Raw genomic sequence first — 21,615 nt, forward strand, 5'->3', positions numbered from 1 at the left:
GTACCATTCCAGAGGTGGATGGTAAGGACCTGGCAAAGTCTGGTTATTCCCTATGACATGAGCAGAGTTTTTGTTTGAATAGTGTTTATACTGTTTTTTCTATTAAGGATTTACCTTTTTGTTTCCTCCTCCTTCTCACCCTTTTCTCACCAGTGTAAACCAGAATACAAGGTACCTGGACTGTATGTTATTGACTCCATTGTGCGACAATCCCGGCATCAATTTGGTCAAGAAAAGGACGTGTTTGCACCCAGATTTAGTAATAACATCATTAGCACTTTCCAGAATTTATATCGTTGCCCTGGGGATGACAAGGTATGGTATTATTTTGTTAAAGGAGAAGTTACTCTCTTTTTCTTAGTGTCTTTAGATTATCTTATATGATCTTGTGTTATCATTTACTTTTAGTTACTCTGAATTTTAATATTTAGTTATTGTAGCAGTCACACTCCTTTTTACTCTTAGACGGTTTAGAGAATAGAAGATGTAATTGCTTTTGCTGCTTTTTTAATTTATTGGAGCAACTTCTATTAAAAGAAATTGGATACAGAAGTATTTTGAATTATATTGCACATTTAGTTCAGGGTTGTGGGTATTTGAGTTGATGTTTACTATTTTAGTTTTGTAGAAAAAGGATTTGCCAAGCATTCATAGAAAAGTACACATCAAAATTCTTGTGTTACAATTTTGTAAGTTCTGATGACCAACACTCAGATCTTAGTGTACGTAAGTATTCTGTAATTAGCAGGTTAAGAATTAAGAGCCAAGAATAAAGGGAGATGTTTCCTTCATATCCCTTCTAACATTACTTAGGTTACTTCAGTTGAATGCTGATTTGGAAGTGATTTTTAGGAAAAGGTAGCTGGCCATAGGTGGTGCATGCCTTTAATCGCAGTACTCGGGAGTCAGAGGCAGGCGGATCTCTGTGAGTTGGAGGCTAGCTTGGTCTACAAGAGTTCCAAGATTGGCTGCAAAGCTACAGAGAAAGAAACCAAGTTAGGAAAAGGTTATGAGTGGGTGAACAGGGCTGGAGATGGCTCAGTTGGTAAGAGCATTTACTTTTCTATCAGACACATACCAGGATTCAGCACCCTCTTCTGCCCTCCCCCCCAGACAAACACATTAAAAAGAGAAGAGAGTTGGTGAGGGTTGTTTCAAGGAAGAATCATAAAACTAAAGCTTACAACAAGATTGGGTAGTTTTATTTTTAATCACCATTGTGTCTTGAATTTTAAAAGTCATTATTATGGGGATATATTTATTATTACATATTCTCTGTAAATATTCTTGGATGTGATTCCTTGTATTTTATTTTAGTTATTTTGGTATTATGGTAAACCAAGCCTGTACTCCTAAAGAATGTTTCCGATTTTCAGTCCCTCATCTTAGTAAGTTCTTAAAGTAGAATCCCATGTAAAAGAATTTATTAATTTGAAATAGTAAGTAGCAACAACTGGGTTTAGAAATCATACTGATTTGAACTTGAATTTCTGACAGAGTGCACAAATCAGTCTTGATCTTGTAGGTTTATGACTAACACCTCTCAGGATAGTCTTTATGGGTAAGGTATTTTAAAAACCATCTGAAGAAGATTATATGAATCCGTAATCTCAGTAATAATAGAGGATGCTATATATAAACAGAATGATGTTGCTGGGATTTCAAGAACATGGGTATCAGACATTGAGAAATGTCCACATAAACCAAAAGATTGCCCAGTACTTTCTAAGTGCCTAATTGTGCAGAGGCAGGAGTTGATCAGAAGCCTAGAAGCATTGTATATTTTTCCCTTATTTTCTCCCTTTTGGTTTTTTTTCAGGATAGGGTTTCTCTGTGTAATAGCTCTGGCTGTCCTGGAACTTGCTTTGTTTGGCCTTGAACTCACCAAGATCCCCTGCCTCTGCCTCCCAAGTGCCGGAATTAAAGGTGTACATCATCCCCATGACCTGGCTGTATGCATCATTTAAAATATAAAGTTTTACACATTTATTATAACCTGCATGTCATTTAAAGTGAGCAAAGTCTTTATTTTTAAAATTGTTACTTTTACTATTATCAAATACTATTGAATAACTTGTTTTCTTTTCCAATGCTTAATAGCAGCCTCTAATTTAAAAATTTTCTATTAATGTATCAGATAGCTTTAGAATAGAAATGGTGGTTCTGGGTCCTATGCCAGATACCTGTGACTCAGATTGTTCCATGCTGGCATTAAGGGATAGTTTTTCTAGTCTTAGTATGACTTCAAGTGTTGTTATTTATTTCAAGAAGGAAGTGTAATGTTTATTTTTTAAAAATTAGTAGAGAAACCTTTAAGGTTAAAAAAAAGTATGGTAAAACATCCTGGGATATCCTTCACTGGGCATGTACTCCTGCCTGTAGACCTGACACTTACAGGATCTGTAACCAGTCCTTCAAGGAGATTTTTAATTTTTTAAAATTTATTTGTATTTATGTGTGAGTGCTCTGCTTGTATACCTGCATGCCAAAAAAAAAAGGCATCAGATCCCGTAATAGATGGTTGTGAGCCACCATGTGGTTGCTGAGAATTGAACTCAGGATTCCCTAGTTGCTCTAAACTACTGAGCCATCTCTCTAGCCCTCCCAACCAAGATTCTTTCGTAGCAATCTCTGGGCTCAATAAAATGTGACACAGAGATGTGTGTAACCCTGTCTTCTCAAGTTTGTATGATGCTGAATAAGTAATGCGCCACGACTAAGTCAATAGAATTTGAGAACTAAGTTGGGATTTCATATGAATTCTGTTGGAGATAGGTGAGGATTCCAAGTTAGTTGTAGAGCTGTGACTGATGATATCCTGTAGCTTTACCCTAAGGACTTGTAGCTAAGGTCCGCACGTGCTAGCGGCTGAACCGTTTGTTACGGTCACAGTTCAGGAGAAGAACAAGAAAAATCTGTTACAGTCAGTCTCATTTTCTAAATGATGAAATTGAGGGCTTAAGTGTTTGTAAAATTTATTGATAGTTAGCCTAGGACCAGGGTAAATAGGCAATGTCAAGCACATAAGTCATGAGTTTTATAGATTCTGTTTAAATGGGACACAACTGCATGAACCTCACCCAAAATGGGACTTTCCCTAAAAACTTGAGAAACCCAGAAGAGAGTGAGGTTGAAACACAGCATGGCATACCGTAGGAGTGGGTTGACATTCTTTGAGAGCGTGAATTGGATACACAGCTGCAGTCAGAGGGTCTGTCAGAGAGAGACGAGATGGGGAAGGTGCAGATTTTACTATTTATTTTTGCAAAATGGTAAAGGACTCAGATTAATAGTCACCACATAATGTAGAGCATTATTGATATAGAACATAATTCTTATTTTAAGGGCCAAATGAGTAATAGCTAGTGGGGTATTGACTTCATCCATCTTGGGAGAGATTAGGTAGGCACAGTGACTAAAGAATAGAGGAGAGGATTGTGCCTCATGCTGTACATAGGTACATTTATTGTTCTGGGTTTAAAGTACATTTATGGCAAGCTTCTTAGGCAGAAATTGAGTTTGGTAAATTGTCCTTTTTCTTTTGGTCAGGGAAACATGCTGAACACAGGCGCTGAGCTACATTTCTTAAGTGGAGTAATGCCTTCTCTAAAATTATTTAAATAGCTTATAAGATGAAATTTGTTAAGAGTCACATTAGATGAGGACTTTGTCCTGAAGTTACTTGCTAGTTCAGAAGGTAAGCATTGTATGAGTCAGGGTTAAATTCACCTTTATGTATGTGGACGTATGGAATTGAGATATAGTCTGCCTTTGCCTCAGAGTTCTTAGGGCAGGGCAGATGACATAGCTCTATGAAGAAAATGCTTGACCTCTATTTGCTCCTGGGACCATGTAAAAGGGGGGTTTAGGACAGTTCTGTCACCAGCTGTGTTATCCATCTCATGGGGACTGATGTACATACCAAATGAAGCCTGGTTGTCACCTTGCTTACTCCAAGTGTAGCTTTCATTATCTTGTGTAGCATCAGAAGTAACCCTTATTGCCTCAGCTAGAGATTGCACAATGGCTAAAAACAATTTCAGGTTGGAATTTACCATAGAAATACTTTAATCTCTTTTTACACTGTATGCCTGAATAACGTACATGACATGAGTGTGCTAAGATTTTGAAAGCAGAAAAAGTTAGAATATATAGAATAGTTGAAAACAATTTTTGAAATGCAATTTAACAATAGAAATATTTTACTCTTTTACATCCTATGTTCAAATAATCTGTGTAACAAATTGGCTAATGTTTTAAAAGCAAAAAATTCATTGTTCTTTTTCTTTATTCTTCTAGAGTAAAATAGTGAGAGTATTAAATTTATGGCAGAAGAATAATGTTTTTAAGAGTGAGATTATCCAGCCTCTTCTGGATATGGCAGCAGGAATTCCTCCCCCAGTTGTCACCCCTGTTTTGGCCAGCACCACTGCAGCTATGAGCAATACTCCAGGTATGTACCTTAGTGCAGACTTGAGCCATACTCCTACCCTATCTTTCATGTGTAAAATGACAAGGTAACAGCTCAAAGCAACTTGGCCATCATTAGATAATTGAAAGAAAGTGACTTGAAGACCAGGGGTGGTGGCACATGCTTTTAATCCTTATACTGTGGAGACAGATGCAGGTGTATCTATTTGAGATTGTGAAATAAAATTACTTTTGCTGTTAATCTAAAATTTATAAAGCAATTTTTAAAAAATGAGTTTCTTTTTCTTCAATTGCCAGAAACACACATTTTGAAAAATGTGCTGATTACAGGTCTTTCTTTTTGGCACTCCCAGGAATTGAATGCAGGGCCTCGAATATGCCAGACCAGTACTCTTCCATTGAGTCAAACCCCAGTCCTCAGTGAAACTTCTCCTGATTGGGTTGTTTGTAACTCCTTAAGCTTGTATATAACTTGATGTTTACAAGAAATTTGGGGGATGTAATTTTTAAGATCTCAAAATATTGCTTAATAAAGCCAAGATTGCTTTAATGTAATTATCCCAAAATTTTATCTTCATGGAACATTTAAATGATACTTTCAGTTTTACTCTGAACCCAACATTTGTTAACCTTTTGGTATGTAGTTTTTGTTGTACAACTGTCAACAAGCAGATTTATATGCATAAACAAATTTTGAACAAAACATGGTTTTATACAGACTCACAGTTTTTATCAGAAAAGATTGTAACTTTGTTGTTTCCTTTTGTTAAAAATTTTTCTAAGCTGGGTGGCGGCGGCATAGCCATTTAATCCTAGCACCCTGGAGGCAGAGGCAGGCAGATCTCTGTCAAAATCAAGGCCATTCTGGTCTACAGAGTGAGTTCCAGGACAGCCAGAGCTACACAGAGAAACCGTGTCTCCAAAAACAAAAACAAAACAAAAAAGGAATTTTTTTGTGCTGGGCGTTGGTGGCGCACGCCTTTAATCCCAGGACTCGGGATCTCCGTGAGTTCGAGATCAGCCTAGTCTCCAAAATTATAGAGAAACCCTGTCTTGGAAAAAACAACAACAACAACAACAACAAAAAAAACCAAACAAAAAGAATTTTCTGTTGCAAACCTTTGATGACAGGCATTAGAGTGGTAGCTTAGTTTGTTTAAGACAGGTATGAGCAGATCCCGTGGGGGTGGAGTGGAGGTTTTCTTCCTGTCTGTAAAACTACATAAAGGCCTGAGGTAGTTTTCAAGATGGAGGCTATAAAGTGGAAATAAGCTATTTGATTATATTTTATATATAACTGAATGAATCTGTCTACTTTTTCAAGTGTTGTTCACATACTTAGTATGTGTGTGTGATGTCTTTTCTAAAAGGAACGCCTGTGACACCTGTTACTCCAGCCAATGTGGTCCAGGGCTTACCTGATCCGTGGGTATCTCAGATAACAAACACAGACACACTGGCAGCTGTTGCTCAGATCTTACAAAGTCCTCAAGGTCAGCAGGTGAGCAGTCCTTGTGCTATATCAAGAAGGTTCGGCATGCATATTCTTGCTAATGTGTAGTCCGTAGCACACCACCATGGAGTTACGTTCTCCTTTCCTTTTAGCAATGGGAACACTACTCCTGTATCTGGGGAGTTAACTCCTGTAACTTGTAGTTTTCACTCAGCAATTCATTGTGAACATTGTCTTGCCATTAATGTTTGTTCTGTGGTAAGTTCTTTCTCTTTTAGAAAACTGCGATAGTACATAGTTTGTGCCAACCACTGTTAGGTGCCATTGCTATACTACTGATAAGTCAGCATGTTGCCTCTTGTCATTGTAGTAGGAACCAATAGAATATGACGTCACTGTAGAGAAAGTTACTGCTGTGTGATTTTAACAGTGCTCTTTGGGGAAATGGAGGTGTTGGAGGAATGTGTAAAGAAGGGCTAGGCCAGTCCTGTTTGCCTTGTCTTCATGTGCTGCTTCCTTCATCCTAGTGCTTTAGAGTGGATGTGTCTTTATGTCATTGTTGACCCAGGAGTAAGGTCATGTTCATGTTGTTGTTTTCTACTGTATTACATGGTTTCAATAGTTGCACGACTCCAGTTTGTTTCCTAATATGTTGTGTTAACATTGTGATTATTTATTTGTAACTTAAATAGTATTTACATCTTTTCCAGTTAATAGTAGCTTTGCCATTTTCATTTTTTCTAATCTTGACTGATTCATAAATTGTAAAAGTATACTGTGGTTTTTGTTTTATTAACAGTATAATTGTATGTGCTTATGAAGCAGTAATCAATTCATATTTAAAATTTGAAATGTGCAGATTGAGGTAAATGGCATATTTACCACCTCAGGCATATATTCTTTTTGATGTGAACAGTCAAATTCTCTTTATTGGATGTGATAAAATAGTCGTCAGCTCTAACTGCCGTTCTTTGCTATAGAGTGTTAGTTAATCTCTTACTCCTCCCTCAGCTATAGGAGGAACTATTAAAGGGTTAATACTTCAACTTTAACCTGGAGTGGGTGCATTAGGGTCTTGTTAAAAACTTATTAGGTGTGTTTGTGTGTGCATGCACCCAAGTGTATGGATTCATTCACTCCTTCTACTGTGTGGTTCCTGGGGATTGAATAAACCCAGGTTCTCCAGCTTACCCACAGAGATACCTCATGAGCTCTCTTAAGTGTTTTTGTTTTGTTGTGTTTTTTGATTTTGTTTTATTTATGCTTATATCTGGAGGCCAGAAAAGAGTGTTGGATTTTCTGGAGCTGGGGACAGAGGTGGTTGTGACCTGACTCACCTGGGTGTTGGGAACCAAACCTGAGTTTGGAAGCATGGCACGTGCTACCACTGAGCCATTGTTTTCAGCCCCGTGCATTTGCTTCGTTTCTTAAAGATGAGTGAAGAGCAGGAATAGGTATTGCTGTGACTGTAGTTTGTGCTATTGCTCATTAATGACACATTCTGGTAAGTCCCCGACTCTCCCTGTTCAGTAGGTTTCTCTTCTGTTTCAGGAAATGTGTTTTCAGATAGTAAATCTGATTGATAGAAAAGCTGTTGCCTGGTCAGGGCTTCTCCCTTGTGGAGTTACCTGAAGAATGAAAGGCTAGGTGACAGCATCCAGCGTCTGTGAGTGTTCTCTGTTGTTAGTGTGTGACTGTTGCTGTGTGATACTTGTGACTTCCTAAAGCAGGCCAGGGCTCTCATGGACTCCTGCGCTACCCACTTGATGAGGTGCACACTGCCTGAAGCACCTGGGGAGGGGGGGCCTTGATCTTACTTACCCTTACCTCCAGGTGACCCTCCAGCCTTGAGGGAGTTAGTGTTGACATAGAGCTTCTGGCTCATGTCCAGGCACCTTCCTTACATGCTGCCTTACATGTGACCTGGGCTGCCCTACTTCAGTTAGTAGTTATGACGATGCTGCTAATCTGACTGAGGTAGTTCTTCTGTCGAGGTTGCCTCTTCCCAAGTGATAGTAGGTTTGTGTCAGGTTGACACCTAAAATATAACTATGACATTCCACCCTTTGTTAACTTTGACACAACGAATACCACTCTAAACCATAATTTTTCCTGTGTTGGTTCACCAAATTTTATATGAAGTCATAATATAAAACACACTACAGCTTTAAAAGTTCCACAGTCTTTAAAAATTTCAACACTTTGAGACCAGTATCTCTTTTAAAGTTCACAAGTCCCTTCATTGTGGGCTCCTATAAATTCCAGAGTACATTGCATACTTTCTAATTCCAAGAAGGAAGAACCAAGGCACAGACAGTCAAATCGACCTAAAGCCAATATCCAACAAAAACAAAAAATAAACAAGCAAAAAAACCTCAGTGTCTGACTCATTTTCTGGGCCGGTCCAAGGTGTTGTTCATTCACGGTTCATGACACACACACAGCTTGTGTCATAGGCTCAGGCCAGCTCTGCCTCACTTGGGCTTCTGTCTCTGGTGGACTTTCCGCAGTCCTGGCATCTCCACTATGCTGGGGTTGCCACTGCAACTGAGGCAGACCTCTCTGAGTCCTTTACCTGGTTTCTTTAGGGACTGTGACCCTGATACATAGTGCCTCTCTTCATTCTGTTGTTTTTATTTCATGTGTATGGGTGTTTCTCCTGACATTGCACACCACATTGTTGCTTAGTACTCACAGAGGCCAAAAATGGGGTCTGGTCCCTGGGAGTAGAGTTACAGATAGTTGTGAACTACCATGTGTGTGTGGACATTGAGCCGGAATCCGCTGGAAGAGCAGCCACTGCTCTTAATGAACAAACCATCTCTCTGGCTCCCACGAGGGAGAGATTATTTGCCAGATTGTCTTGCCACCTGATGTATACAGCCTCAGCCTCCTCTGCTATCCACAGCTTCCATGCTGACTCTGAGGAAATACTTCTGCCCCAGCTGTCCAGCCTGCCAAGCATATTAAGTTTCATGTCCTTAGGTTGTCCAACTTCCATAATAATTTTCATTCTGTGTTAACATAACCACGACTAAAAGCGACTATGGAATAGTTTATTTTGGCTTAGCTGTCCGGAGGGAGGAAATCCAGAGTGGTCAAGCAAAAATGTCAGCAGGTATCTAGAGCAAAATACTGGCTGGTCACATTGTGTTGCACAGGAAGCCCAGAGATCACGTCTTGAACTACAAACACAAGCACAGAATGTGAACTGGAAGTGAAGCAAGGCTCTAAGTCCTCCATACCTCCAGTGTTGTGTTTTCTTCTTTGGCAGGCTGTACTCCCACCCAAATGTTCATAGCCATCCCAAACAGCACAATCGTAAGGGGCCTTTGTGTGCAAATACTTGCAACTCTTGTTCCATGTCTCATTCAAACCACCACACATTAAAAACACTTTATCTGTAGGACGATAAAATTTATTGGCTAAAAATGTTTAGCCATGGGGGCTGGACAGATGGCTCAGAGGTTAAGAGCACTGACTGTTCTTCCAGAGGTCCTGAGTTCAATCCCCAGCAACTACATGGTGGCTCACAACCATTGATAATGAGATCTGGTGCCCTCTTCTGGCCTAGAGGCATACATGCAGACAGAACACTGTATACATAATAAATAAATCTTGAAAAAATGTTCATCCATAAAAACCCAATACCCCCCCAAATTATGTTTTTCTTTTTCCTTCCCCTTCCAGCTTCAACAGCTAATACAGACCTTACAGATCCAACAGCAGAAGCCCCAGCCATCCATCCTGCAGGCCCTGGATGCTGGTCTTGTGGTTCAGTTGCAGGCATTGACCGCACAACTTACAGCTGCAGCTGCAGCAGCCAACTCACTTACACCCTTGGATCAGGGAGTCTCTTTCAACAAGGTAGTCATTATAAATGCCAGCTTTGTTTATGTGAGCTGATAAACTTCATGTCACATTTAGATTCTACTTTGTAAATTATATTTTATCACAGACTTTGGTTGTGTGTGTTTTTTGATATGACCTTTCTGTTTAGCTACTGCATGTTGGCTTCTAATACAGTCTGCCTACCTCAGCCTCTCAACTGCTGATTTTGGTGGTTTATGTTTTGTAATTTGACTTGATAAAATAATCAGTATGTGAAAGCTCAAAGGAAAGATTTTTCTGTAAGTTGACATTACTGTATATTTTATGTTTAGGTTTAACTGTGAAAATACAGTGTTTTTAAAGTTTAGCCTGTTTTATGAATAATTTTCTGTTATATCTTCATAGTTGTCAGTTAGGAGTGTATAAAGAGGTATGGGTATGCATATATACATATGCGCATGCAAATCTGTATATGTAGTTTTTTTTTTAAAACTTTGTTGGGAGCGCCACCTAGCTACCAATAGTCACATGGAGACTTATTCTTATGAATGCCCAGCCTTAACTTGGCTTATTTCTAGGCAGCTTTTCTTAAGTTATCCTATCTACCTTTTGTCTCTGAGCTTTTTCCTTTTTCTGTTTTTCTATATCTTTTCTTTCCTTCTTATTCCTTGTCTGGCTGGTGACTGGCTGGCCCCTGGCATCCTATCTCCTCTTCTAATTTCTCCCTCTTCTCTCCTGCCTAGCTATTGACTGTCTAGCTGTTTATTAGAACAATCATGATTTTTAGACAGGCAAAGTAATACAGCTTCACAGAGTTAAACAAATGCAATATAAAAGAATGCAACACATGTTTGCAGCATTAAACAAATGCTTCACAACATAAATGAATGTAACTCATCTTTAATATTCTACAACATGTATGTTATTCTGCTATTATTTTCATAGGAAGATCAATACTGATTTCTTGGTTAATAACTTTATTTCTTGGAGAATGAGCCATTTGGCCAGTTATTCTTAATTTAGTCCTAGTAGCTAGACCACATTTTAGCATGAAGTTCTTACCAGGATTAGTTAACAATTGGTTATGGCCCTAGATGACTTAAAGTTATAGTTCCATAATCTTTCATTCTCTGGGCATTCCTTTAATTCCAGTACTTGGGGAGGTAGAGGCAGGTGGATCTCTTGAGTTGGAGGCCAGACTGGTCTACAAAGCAAGTTCTAGGACAGCCAGGGCTACACAGAGAAACCCTGTCTCGACAAACAGACCTTTTAGTGTTTTTACTGCCTGTGTCAAAATGATTTCCCTCTATGATGATGAACCAGTCCCTTGAGTCCTCAGGAGATGATTCATGCACCTCTGGAGGAGCTTGAAACCATACATGAATGTGTACATATACCTGTGATAATGTGTAATAAGATAATTAGGCACAGTGGAAATAGAAAAAGAGTAATGAAACTGTATGATGGTCTCTCTCTCTCTCTCTCTCTCTCTCTCTCTCTCTCTCTCTCTCTCTCTCTCTCTCTCTCTCTCTCTCTCTCTCTCTCTTCCCCCCCCCTCTCTTCCCTCTCTCCTCTCTCTCCTCTCTCTCTCTCTCTTGGTTTTACGAGACAGGGTTTCTCAATGTCGGTCCAGCCCGGCCTCAAACTCACAGAGATCCGTCTGCGTCTGCCTCTGCCTCCCGAGTGCTGGGATTAAAGGCGTGCGCCACCACCACCCGGCGATGGTTTCTCTTGAAAGAATCATGGCCATAATATTTCCAGACTACACTTGCAAATGAGTGAGTGAAGTTGTACAGATGAATATGTGTAAGGGGGACTGCTGTATGTTATAGTACTCTAAAAGCATGCATTCAGACTGCCTTAGTCTACTATGGTATAGTACGAAATGGCTCAGTATACTTACCTCACATTAGCATTTATAATATCCATGTGGAAGCACTTTTTGATTTGTCTCTTTCTCCCCTTTTATAGAAGTTGATGGACAGATTTGATTTTGGGGAAGATTCTGAGCATAGTGAAGAATCCAAAAAGGAAATGCCTACTCCTCAACTGTAAGAATTGTGTTTTTCTTTGTACCTGTATTTTCTTTTTCTGTTGTTCTCAATGTTGGGTGGGATGTTAACAGTCTTAAAAAACAGTTGGAGTGTGCTGTTCATAAGTTGGGGTGTTGTTTCAGGCTGTAAGCACCGAAATTATGGAGGGCCGTGGACTTGCTGTCTTACTACCTCCCTAGATTTTTTGGACTCTTTCAGATCTGTGCAAATAGTTGGGATATATCAAAGTTCCCTATAGGAAAATTGATAAGCATAGGTAAGTCTAGTTGTGATTTTTTTTAATATGTCTCTTGACTTTAAGTAACTTAATTGTAAGGATATTTGTTATAAAATGGTTCTGCTGAAGTCCACTTCTAGAAAGTATGCCAGTTTCTGAGAAGTGCAATAAACTAGTTAGAATAAATGGATTTGTGTTGTTATTTAAATTGATAACTTTTGCCCTTAAACAGTTGTACAGAGTCCTGTGTTTTGTGAGGGGATTTGTAAAGATCAGTAGGAGAGTGTGGGAAGAGGGAGAGGGAGCATGAGTGATGAAAGCCTTTGGAACTCTCATTCAAGCAGATAAAACTTGCTTTTATATACTGGGGTAATGTATATGAACACATAAAGTACAAACACATCCTTTCCATACATGGGGTTTTCCTTGACAGTTTAAAAGTAGTGTGTTGGAGTCTAAATAGTGAAGTTAGAAAGGGCGTTTTAGGTCACGTAGATGAAGAAGCTGAACAGTGTAAGAGCTTCTTCTTAGTCCTGATGGTACAGTCGGTGCTTCCCACCGACTGAGGAAAGAGCTCTGTGACTGATAGCGTCACATGCTGGTCATTTTCTAGGCACTAATTCAAACTTTATGTTTTGAAGAAAGGAATAAATCGACTCCATTGTCTTTCAATTCATAGACATTCAATATTTGAAGGTAGATATCATTCTTCCCCATAGGTTTGTTTGTTCCAGATGATGTACTCTGTTTTTCAGCTGTCTGAAGACCTGTCCCCATTCTTCTGCTTGCCCCTTTTGGTATACTCTCTTTTTTCATGTCTTACCTCATGACACTTAGAATTCCAGCCGTATTACAGGTGTGGCTTTCTCAGACTATAGTTACATTATTATTTCATCTTTTATCTAAACACTGTTTCTGTTAACATTCCTAATAACACGATGCTTTTCTAAAGGGAACATACTCTATAAAGTTTACAGGCAATGAAAATTACAGATTTTACACATACTGATTGGTAGACTGTTTTCTACTGTCTCATAGTTAAACGTGAGTTATTAAAAATTGACAATGTTTACATGCTTTTACCTTTTTTTACAAGTGTTTTGAGATTCTCTTACAGTACTCAAATAAAAGCCACTGATTTATATGTATGGCATACCCATGTATGCAGTATGAGGCAGTGATGTTAGCTGTCTAATAAACAGTGTCTCTAATGTTTATTTGTTTAAACGTTATTAAGGATATTTCTTTTCCATTGTATTAATGCTCCAAAATATTCCATTTTGGGTGTTAATATTTTAAAAGGAAATAGGGTACATTGTGTCAGAGATGCTTTTGTTCTCTCTGAATACTCACCTTCATATTACCTTTGCGCATTTTTAACATGCATTTTCATCCTTTGTTTCTCATTTTAGTTCTCATGTTTCCGAATCTGTGAACAACTCCATCTTCCATCAGATAGCAGAGCAGCTGCAGCAGCAGAATCTGGAGCACCTGCGGCAGCAGCTCCTGGAGCAGCAGCAGCCTCAAAAGGTCTGTGCCACCTGCAGTTACTGTGCTCTGCCGATGGGCATTGTTTGGGTCCTTGGGTAGAGGCCATGCTCAGTCTTTGGAGCTGTTCATTAGGAGTCTTTGTTTTTCCAGCCACTTCATGTCCTTTATATGATGGTTCCTTTCTAAGACCTTTGTAGCTGTTCTATCGTAAAAAATGTTTTCTTGCAGTGTACCAGACCATGTTCTAGAAAGGAGTTTCATGACCTGGAAGGAGACTAGAAAACAGATGTGGGTTTGAAGTTACCTCTCAAAGCTTGTATTTCCCCTTTCTGCTCTATTTCCTTGTCTGGGAAGGTAATGGCAATTATGTCCAAAGTAGATTGCCATCTTCAATTTGTAAAAATTTCCCTGCTAATACCATGTCATAGGAGCCTCAACTAATAGGAGAGGCATATTTATATGTGATGTTCATGAAGTAGATATGATGATTCCCATTTTACTCCAAAGGAAGTTGAAGCATCGTGAGATAGAAGATCTGGTGCAGAATGTACAGCTGATGAGTTTTAAGGTGTACCTTTATTTTGTATGTAGCTAAGAAGTTTAGTCTAATGTGCCGCATCCTTATGCCATTTTGAGAGATGCTAAAATGTGAGAGAAAAAAGTTTCACTTTGGAAGTGATAAAAATATGGTATAGAGTAAGTTTTAACCTTAAAAACGTACTAGTAACCTATATGAAAAACAGTCCATCTTGTGCCCTAATCATAAAAAAATGGCATCAGTCATGAATTCAAGACAATGTACAAGCACATATATCATGTGTGATTATACATTTTTAGGCAAGTTACACATAGAAAGATGGACAGGAAAATGGTTCTGACCTTGTTTAGAAAACAAGTAATGTAACCTGTTTTCTAAAGAAGTACAAGCATTTGTGTAAACCCACGGCAAAATTAGTTCTATAGTCTCTTTAGTGGGAGTAAACATGCAAAATTCTGGTATCATAGAAGAGGACTCAGTACTTTTGATGTTTAGAACAGTTTGAGACATAGAGTTTGAACTTTTTGTATATACAAATAGTATGAAGTAGAAGATTCCAGGGATGCTTGCTGGAACTCACGAACACGGACTGATCTAATGAACTAGTTCTGATTGAATTGGTCTAAGAAAGAGGCAAAGTTTTTGCTTAAGTGATACTTACTGAAGAATATAAGAAGGTAACAACTGGAATGCTTGTGCCAGTCGGTCACACAGTACAGCAATTACAGAGTAACAGCAGCCATAAGTAGAACCCACCGAGTTGCTTTTTGTCACTCTTACTTCAGGAAGTTTAGCAGAAGCAGTAATCGATGAAAAGTTGCTGGGAATTTGAAGGAAGTAAGTCTGTAGAATCTTACCAACCAAAACAAAGCCACTTACTCCATGAGTTTCAAATTTTAACCACATACTGTAATAAGATCCCTTTAGAAGAAATAGAAGTTAAGTCCCTATTGTCCAAGTTAATGATAAAAGGTGTGGTAAAGTAAGGAAGAAACAAGCAGTCATTTGCTACTGTGTGGAGTGGACAGTGCGTGTGAAACGGGCAGAGTTAAAGAGCAGGATGCTAACTGGGTGACAGGTATATATAGTAAGTTGTGTGATTCAAGATGGCGTGAGTAATGGCTCAGTGTTTAAGAGCACTTACTGCTCCTTAGAAGAGGGACTGGAGGTTGGTTCCCAGCATCCATTGAGTGACTCAAAACTCCACGTCACTCCAGCTTCAGAAGACCAAATGCCCAAGCATCGGCTGCCGCTGTGTTTAAGCATTTCAGCTAGAGCTTTGATAAGTTCTGGAAGATTGCACTTGTTTGGAGCTAGAGATAACTCAGTGGTTAAGAGCACTGGCTACTCTTCCCAAGATGACCCAGAGTAGATTTCTCACCATCTGCATGAATGCTCCCAGTAGTTTACATTTCCAGGCCCAGGAGATCCATCGCCCTCTTCTGACCTCCTTGGGCACTGCATGCGTGTATCACGCAGATATACCACAAAACAGGCATTACTGTGAAGTTTAGGAAAAGAAAAACAACGGTCACACTCATTTACTGCCTTCTTGGTTCTATTGTGATTCAGTAGATTCTTGTCTGTCTGTTCTGACTTTTTCTTAATGTATAGTTATTAATTCTGGAACAAAACAGAAACTGCCTGTTCCTCAGAGACTGAAGGACTTAACAATTGTCACTCAAAACACTGCCCAGTATTTTTGATGCCTTCTTTTCTTTTAGATATAAAATGTACCACTCATAAGAGCAACACACTCTAAATTTCCTTGTAAACAAATTATTATGCCAGTTGGTTCAGTGGAGCTTAAACATTACAGAAATCCTAATTTTATTGTAAAAGGTGTATAAAGCAACCAAATAAACTTAAGATAATTACTCTATGTTTCTGCATTGGTAATTTGCATTGAGAATGTAATGGAGCAAAAATAGATTTCAGATTGTAGCCAGTCTAAGTAACTTTTGTAAAAAAAGTATAGTATGGAGAGAGAAAACCCCCTCCTCCCAGTTTCTGTAGGTCCTTGGCTGTCCTGGAACTCACTCTGTAGACCATTGTGACCTCTGACTCACAGAGCTCTGCCTGCCTCTGCCTCCTAGGTGCTGGGGGGTTTAAAGGCCTGTGCCGCCACCACCTGACTTGATTAATTTGTCTTTCATTAATTAATTTATTTAGGGTGGTACATGCGTGAGGTCAGATGAAAGCTTGCAGGAGTTGGATCCCTTGCTCTACTATGTGAGCTTCAGAGGTTGAGCTCAGGCTTGGTGGCAGATACTTTACACCCACTGAACCATCTTGCCAATCCTTACATTCTGAACTTGAAATAAACCATTCATAGAACTTTTAGTTTATTCTAAACATGTACATTTAGAAAACTATATATATATTATATACTAAGGTGATAAAAAATTCCTAAGGCTGGTCAACTCCAGGATTACTGTGACACATTTATCCTGTTAGTGAATATGCTTGACATTTTTCCTGTAAGGTGTTTCAGTAAAAAGATAACCAGTAGAGTCTGTTGAGGTACAGTGCAACAGACGCAGAGACAGAGTGCCCTGTGGTCCTCTCACAGTGAGGATACCGACTTCTAATGACTTCTAAGAACAAAACTTCCTAGGTCCTGTCCTAGAGGCTAGTTGAACATCACCATGAGATGAGAAGCTTATCCTCACTCGCAAGTCTCATCTCCTGTGGTAACCCGTTTAATTGCCTAGACTTTCTTGATGTATAATCTGTCTCATTATACATCACATCTATCCTGGAACTCACTATGTTCAGGCTGGCCTTGAACTCAAAAGTTCCGCCTGCCTCTGCTTCCCAAGGGTGGGTTTAAAAGTGTGTGATACTACACCTGGTAAATAGACTTTCTTAAACATAACTAGAGCTGTTTATTTCTTGCTGAATTAGTATGAGGCACATCCATTGCTGTATGTACTTTGTGGAATCATATCTTTCCTTTTGCCTCCATTTTTCTTTTGCATGTTGAAGGTGTGAATTGCTTCCCTGTTTTGGGAGTTGATTATTCCTGAACAGTTTTAGCCTAAAAGATCATGTTCTAGAAAGATTTTCTGCCAGGTTGCTTTCCCCATAATGGTTTCTTTACGTTTCAGCTAAATCAGCATTTAAATTGTTACCCAGGTTCGTATTCATTAACATCAAGTTCGCAGCATCACTACAGACTGTTACTGTACTACTTCTTGGCACTGTGGGGTGGCATTCATTGTTCCCCTATGTTTATTTGCCTAACTTGTACTAGAACTAAATATTACACATCATACTGTATTTCCTATTAGCGTTTTATAAATTCCTAGAGAAAGTAGTTGGGGAAGACCCTAGTTGGGAATAGTTATGCTAGATCACTAATTTTGGTAGTGACCTTTGGATATTGTTTTGCTTCTAGGCATATAATATGTGATTTAAGTTTTTGAATATAAGATTTATATTGGACCTTCAGTGTATTTTGTTGCTATTAATTAACCATGTAGTTGTAGATTCATCTAATTTATTGCCAATATTATCTCTTTATTATTTCTCAATACTTTATTTCACAACACTTAAAAATGTTCTTGAAGACAATACTTTGCATATGACTATTTCATATGAATACATATAGTGCCCTCCTTATGGGACTTTCCCTTTTAAAAGTAGACTTGGATTTATACAAAATGCTTCAGCTGAATTACTCTAAGGATGACTTGCCATGAATAGGACTCCCCTTGAGCATTTACTTGAGATGTTTGCTGTATTCAAGTTCTCCCTTGTTTGTTCTCTGCAGGTAACTCCTCAAGATAGCCAGGAAGGAACGTTTGGGTCAGAGCACTCAGCTTCACCCTCACAAGGAAGTAGCCAGCAGCATTTTCTGGAACCTGAAGTAAATTTAGATGATTCTATAGACATTCAGCAACAGGTAAAAGTCAGTAGTTTTCTGAGTCATAAATGTCCAACGCCATTTGACTGTGCAAGGTTCTTTGTGAATATAGTGTGTCCTGGTTGTAGCTTGTCCGCCATTTGACTGCGCAAGGTTCGTTGTGAATATAGTGTGTCCTGGTTGTAGCTTGTCCGCCATTTGACTGCGCAAGGTTCGTTGTGAATATAGTGTGTCCTGGTTGTAGCTTGTCCGCCATTTGAGTGCGCAAGGTTCGTTGTAAATATAGTGTGTCCTGGTTGTAGCTTGTCCGCCATTTGACTGCGCAAGGTTCGTGTGAATATAGTGTGTCCTGGTTGTAGCTTGTCCGCCATTTGACTGCGCAAGGTTCGTGTGAATATAGTGTGTCCTGGTTGTAGCTTGTCCGCCATTTGAGTGCGCAAGGTTCGTGTGAATATAGTGTGTCCTGGTTGTAGCTTGTCCGCCATTTGACTGCGCAAGGTTCGTGTGAATATAGTGTGTCCTGGTTGTAGCTTGTCCGCCATTTGACTGCGCAAGGTTCGTTGTGAATATAGTGTGTCCTGGTTGTAGCTTGTCCGCCATTTGAGTGCGCAAGGTTCGTGTGAATATAGTGTGTCCTGGTTGTAGCTTGTCCGCCATTTGACTGCGCAAGGTTCGTGTGAATATAGTGTGTCCTGGTTGTAGCTTGTCCGCCATTTGACTGCGCAAGGTTCGTGTGAATATAGTGTGTCCTGGTTGTAGCTTGTCCGCCATTTGACTGCGCAAGGTTCGTTGTGAATATAGTGTGTCCTGGTTGTAGCTTGTCCGCCATTTGACTGCGCAAGGTTCGTGTGAATATAGTGTGTCCTGGTTGTAGCTTGTCCGCCATTTGACTGCGCAAGGTTCGTGTGAATATAGTGTGTCCTGGTTGTCTTGTGGGTGCTCCATACCCCTAGCTTTGTTACTGTGAGACTCTAACCCTTTATTACTAGTATTTTTAAGGCAGAGCTATACTTGTATGCTAAATTTTAACTGGGCTTTTTGTCTATGTTCTCTTAACTTTGCTTTCCAAGGATATGGATATTGATGAAGGACAAGATGTTGTTGAAGAGGAGATTTTTGAACCAGAAGCTAAGAAAGTAGCTGTTCGCTCAAGATCAAGAACTCATTCGCGATCTCGATCAAGGTTCTATAATATTTAGCAGTATTTTTTTTTTGCTTTTTTTCCTTTGCATCAGGATTAAAAGAAATACGTGAATATTTTAAAAATACTTTCGTAAAAGAATTCTTTGAAAGTAACTGAAAATTAAAATCAGCAGGTAACTTTTGCTGTGCGCCTATTATTTGAGCACTTTATGTAACAGGAACAGCAGTTACCATGAAGTTGTGATTTTGGAATATAGTTGATTCTAGCATGATACCTGCTTTAGAACAGCATATAAGTTAGGTTGTATTTCTTGCATTCAAATTTTTGTATAGTAATTACCAAAAATCTTTCCCCAGCCAGCCACAAAACATGTTTTATAAATGTTAAGTATACTTGCAAGGCAGTAGAAAACACATCCTATAATCAAATCAAGTCACTATTCTTTGGTAGTCTTGACATGGTTGCAAACATGTATAAAAAAGAGTCTTTTACTCTTATTCTGTGTGAAAATGAAATGAAAGACACTAAGAGGTTGTGAGATCCTTTATTGAATTGTATTTTTCCTCTGTTTTTAATGAATAAAGTCTCAGACTTAGAATCATTCATCTAGCATCCATAGCATAAGACTACAGTGAAACACATAGTCGATAATACTGTAGGCTAGTTGAAGAAGTGGTTAAATATGGCAAATACTGCCTTTTCTCATTCACTTCATATTGAAAGGTTTCATGGAAAGATAATAATGTCATTAGAAGTAAAATAACTGGCTTTTTTTTTTCTGGTAGATCACCAAGAAAACGAAGGTCCAGGTCACGATCTGGCTCTCGAAAGCGTAAACACAGGAAGCGATCCCGTTCCCGCTCAAGAGAACGGAAGAGAAAATCGTCACGGTCATACTCAAGTGAAAGAAGAGCCAGAGAGAGGGAGAAAGAGCGCCAGAAAAAGGGATTGCCTCCTGTTAGATCAAAGACGCTGAGTGGTGAGTAACATACTTCGATCAGACTTCCCTCTTAGTCACTGTTAGAAACTAGTTTTCTATTGCTGTGGAGAGAACTCAGGCTAGGTTAGCAGAGTGCCTGCTGCAGAAGCCCAGGGACCAGGGTTTGATCTCCCACAGCCACAGGAAAGGCCTGGAAAGGTCTGTAACCCATGCTTGGAAAGTGGACGCAGGTGCATTCCACACTGTCCAGCCCAGCCTAGTCGGTGAGCTCAGGCCAGCAGAGACTGTGCCTCAACAAACCTGAAGTTCTTGAGGAAGCACACCTAAGCTTGGTCTCTGGTCTCTACGTGTAATGAAGTCACTCCCTCATCTAGAACAAATAATTAAGAAAAACTAGCTTTCTGCTATAGAAACCTCTTACCCAATGTCATTTTCAGAGTAAAAAACTGAAAAGGGAGGAGCTTGTTAGTAATTAAGTGGTTTTTTTTTTGTTTGTTTGTTTTGTTTTTTTTCGAGACAGGGTTTCTCTGTATTGTTTTGGAGGCTGTTCTGGAACTGGCTCTGTAGACCAGGCTGGCCTTGAACTCACAGAGATCCACCTACCTCTGCCTCCCGAGTGCTGGGATTAAAGGCGGGCGCCACCAACGCCTGGCAGTTAAGTGGCCTTGACTTGGGCTTTTGTGAAAGAAAAACAGATTAGTAGATATATGCAAGATAAGGGTACACAACGTACCCAGCTGGTCTCTGTAACATGACACTGCCAGTTGTGAGTGTTCAAATCTGTAGGAGTAATTATGACACAAAGATACTTCGCTGTATTTTTACCGACTTATTTATATATTCAGAGGTGTGTGTGTGTGTGTGTGATGTTGGAGACTTATCCAAGGGTTTTGTACCTGCTAGGTAAATCGGTGTATAACTGAGCTAAACTCCTACCCCAAAAGAAGAGAAATAGCTATAGTATAACCTGTTTTGTGTAGTTAACAGACTTGGTCATGGTACCCTTTATTTGAGGAGCTGGTTAGGGTAAGAATCACGTTAATTACAACAAAATCAATTGTGTTTCTGCCAGGTTCTGTCTAGGGATTTGTTACTCCATTATCATTTCTAAAGAGAGTTAACAGACTACAGGTGAGCACTTGATAGAGAATAAATTGTCATTTTTGCGCAAGAGATAAAAGTGGACTCGTGTTACTTTCTGGTGGTTCTCAAATAAATTTCCTCAGCATCAGTAATTGTGGACCTTCTTGCACTGGAATCACACAGATCCTAGGCATTTTACATGACTCCTGGAACATGAATTCAATCCCTCATTTGGAACTGCTAGAGCATCTTGAAATTCATACTCCCAAAATCAAGGACAATGACATCTTTTAATTGTTCTGGCAGTTTCAGTAGACCTTGGTTATCTTTCCAGAAGCTTCTCAAATTATAAAGAGCCAGTGCAACTTCTGAAGATTCTATTTACCCCTCCTCCTAAGGGACCACATGTGTAAATGTTCTAGTGTTGGCTGACAAATATAAAAGAAATCTGATTAAAAAGAGAAAAAAAAAATCTCTGCTCTACATCCTCGTGTAATTACCACTGGGTCTTTCAGAATCCATTATTAACAGTAGGACTTTCATTTAATGTCTCTTCATTAATTCC

General features: G+C 39.2%; 1 protein-coding gene across 6 annotated transcripts in view; it reads left to right on the top strand.

The window, feature by feature from the left end:
- Scaf8 (SR-related CTD associated factor 8) overlaps positions 1–21,615 on the top strand; it is a 181,951-nt gene that overhangs the window by 38,497 nt on the left and 121,839 nt on the right. For all 6 annotated transcript variants that reach the window (XR_005869620.1, XR_005869621.1, XM_040728412.1 and 3 more), the window contains 9 exons: positions 154–315; positions 4,300–4,453; positions 5,802–5,932; positions 9,575–9,751; positions 11,687–11,766; positions 13,399–13,516; positions 17,791–17,922; positions 18,954–19,066; positions 19,813–20,006. Coding sequence is in view for 4 of the 6 variants with exons in the window: in XM_040728412.1 (XP_040584346.1) it covers positions 154–315; positions 4,300–4,453; positions 5,802–5,932; positions 9,575–9,751; positions 11,687–11,766; positions 13,399–13,516; positions 17,791–17,922; positions 18,954–19,066; positions 19,813–20,006 (1,261 nt within the window). In the remaining 2 variants the exon portion in view is untranslated. The remainder of the gene's footprint in view (positions 1–153; positions 316–4,299; positions 4,454–5,801; positions 5,933–9,574; positions 9,752–11,686; positions 11,767–13,398; positions 13,517–17,790; positions 17,923–18,953; positions 19,067–19,812; positions 20,007–21,615) is intronic.

The sequence above is a fragment of the Mesocricetus auratus genome, unplaced genomic scaffold (genome assembly GCF_017639785.1).
Source record: "Mesocricetus auratus isolate SY011 unplaced genomic scaffold, BCM_Maur_2.0 Super-Scaffold_100018, whole genome shotgun sequence".
Classification (NCBI taxonomy): Eukaryota; Metazoa; Chordata; class Mammalia; order Rodentia; family Cricetidae; genus Mesocricetus; species Mesocricetus auratus.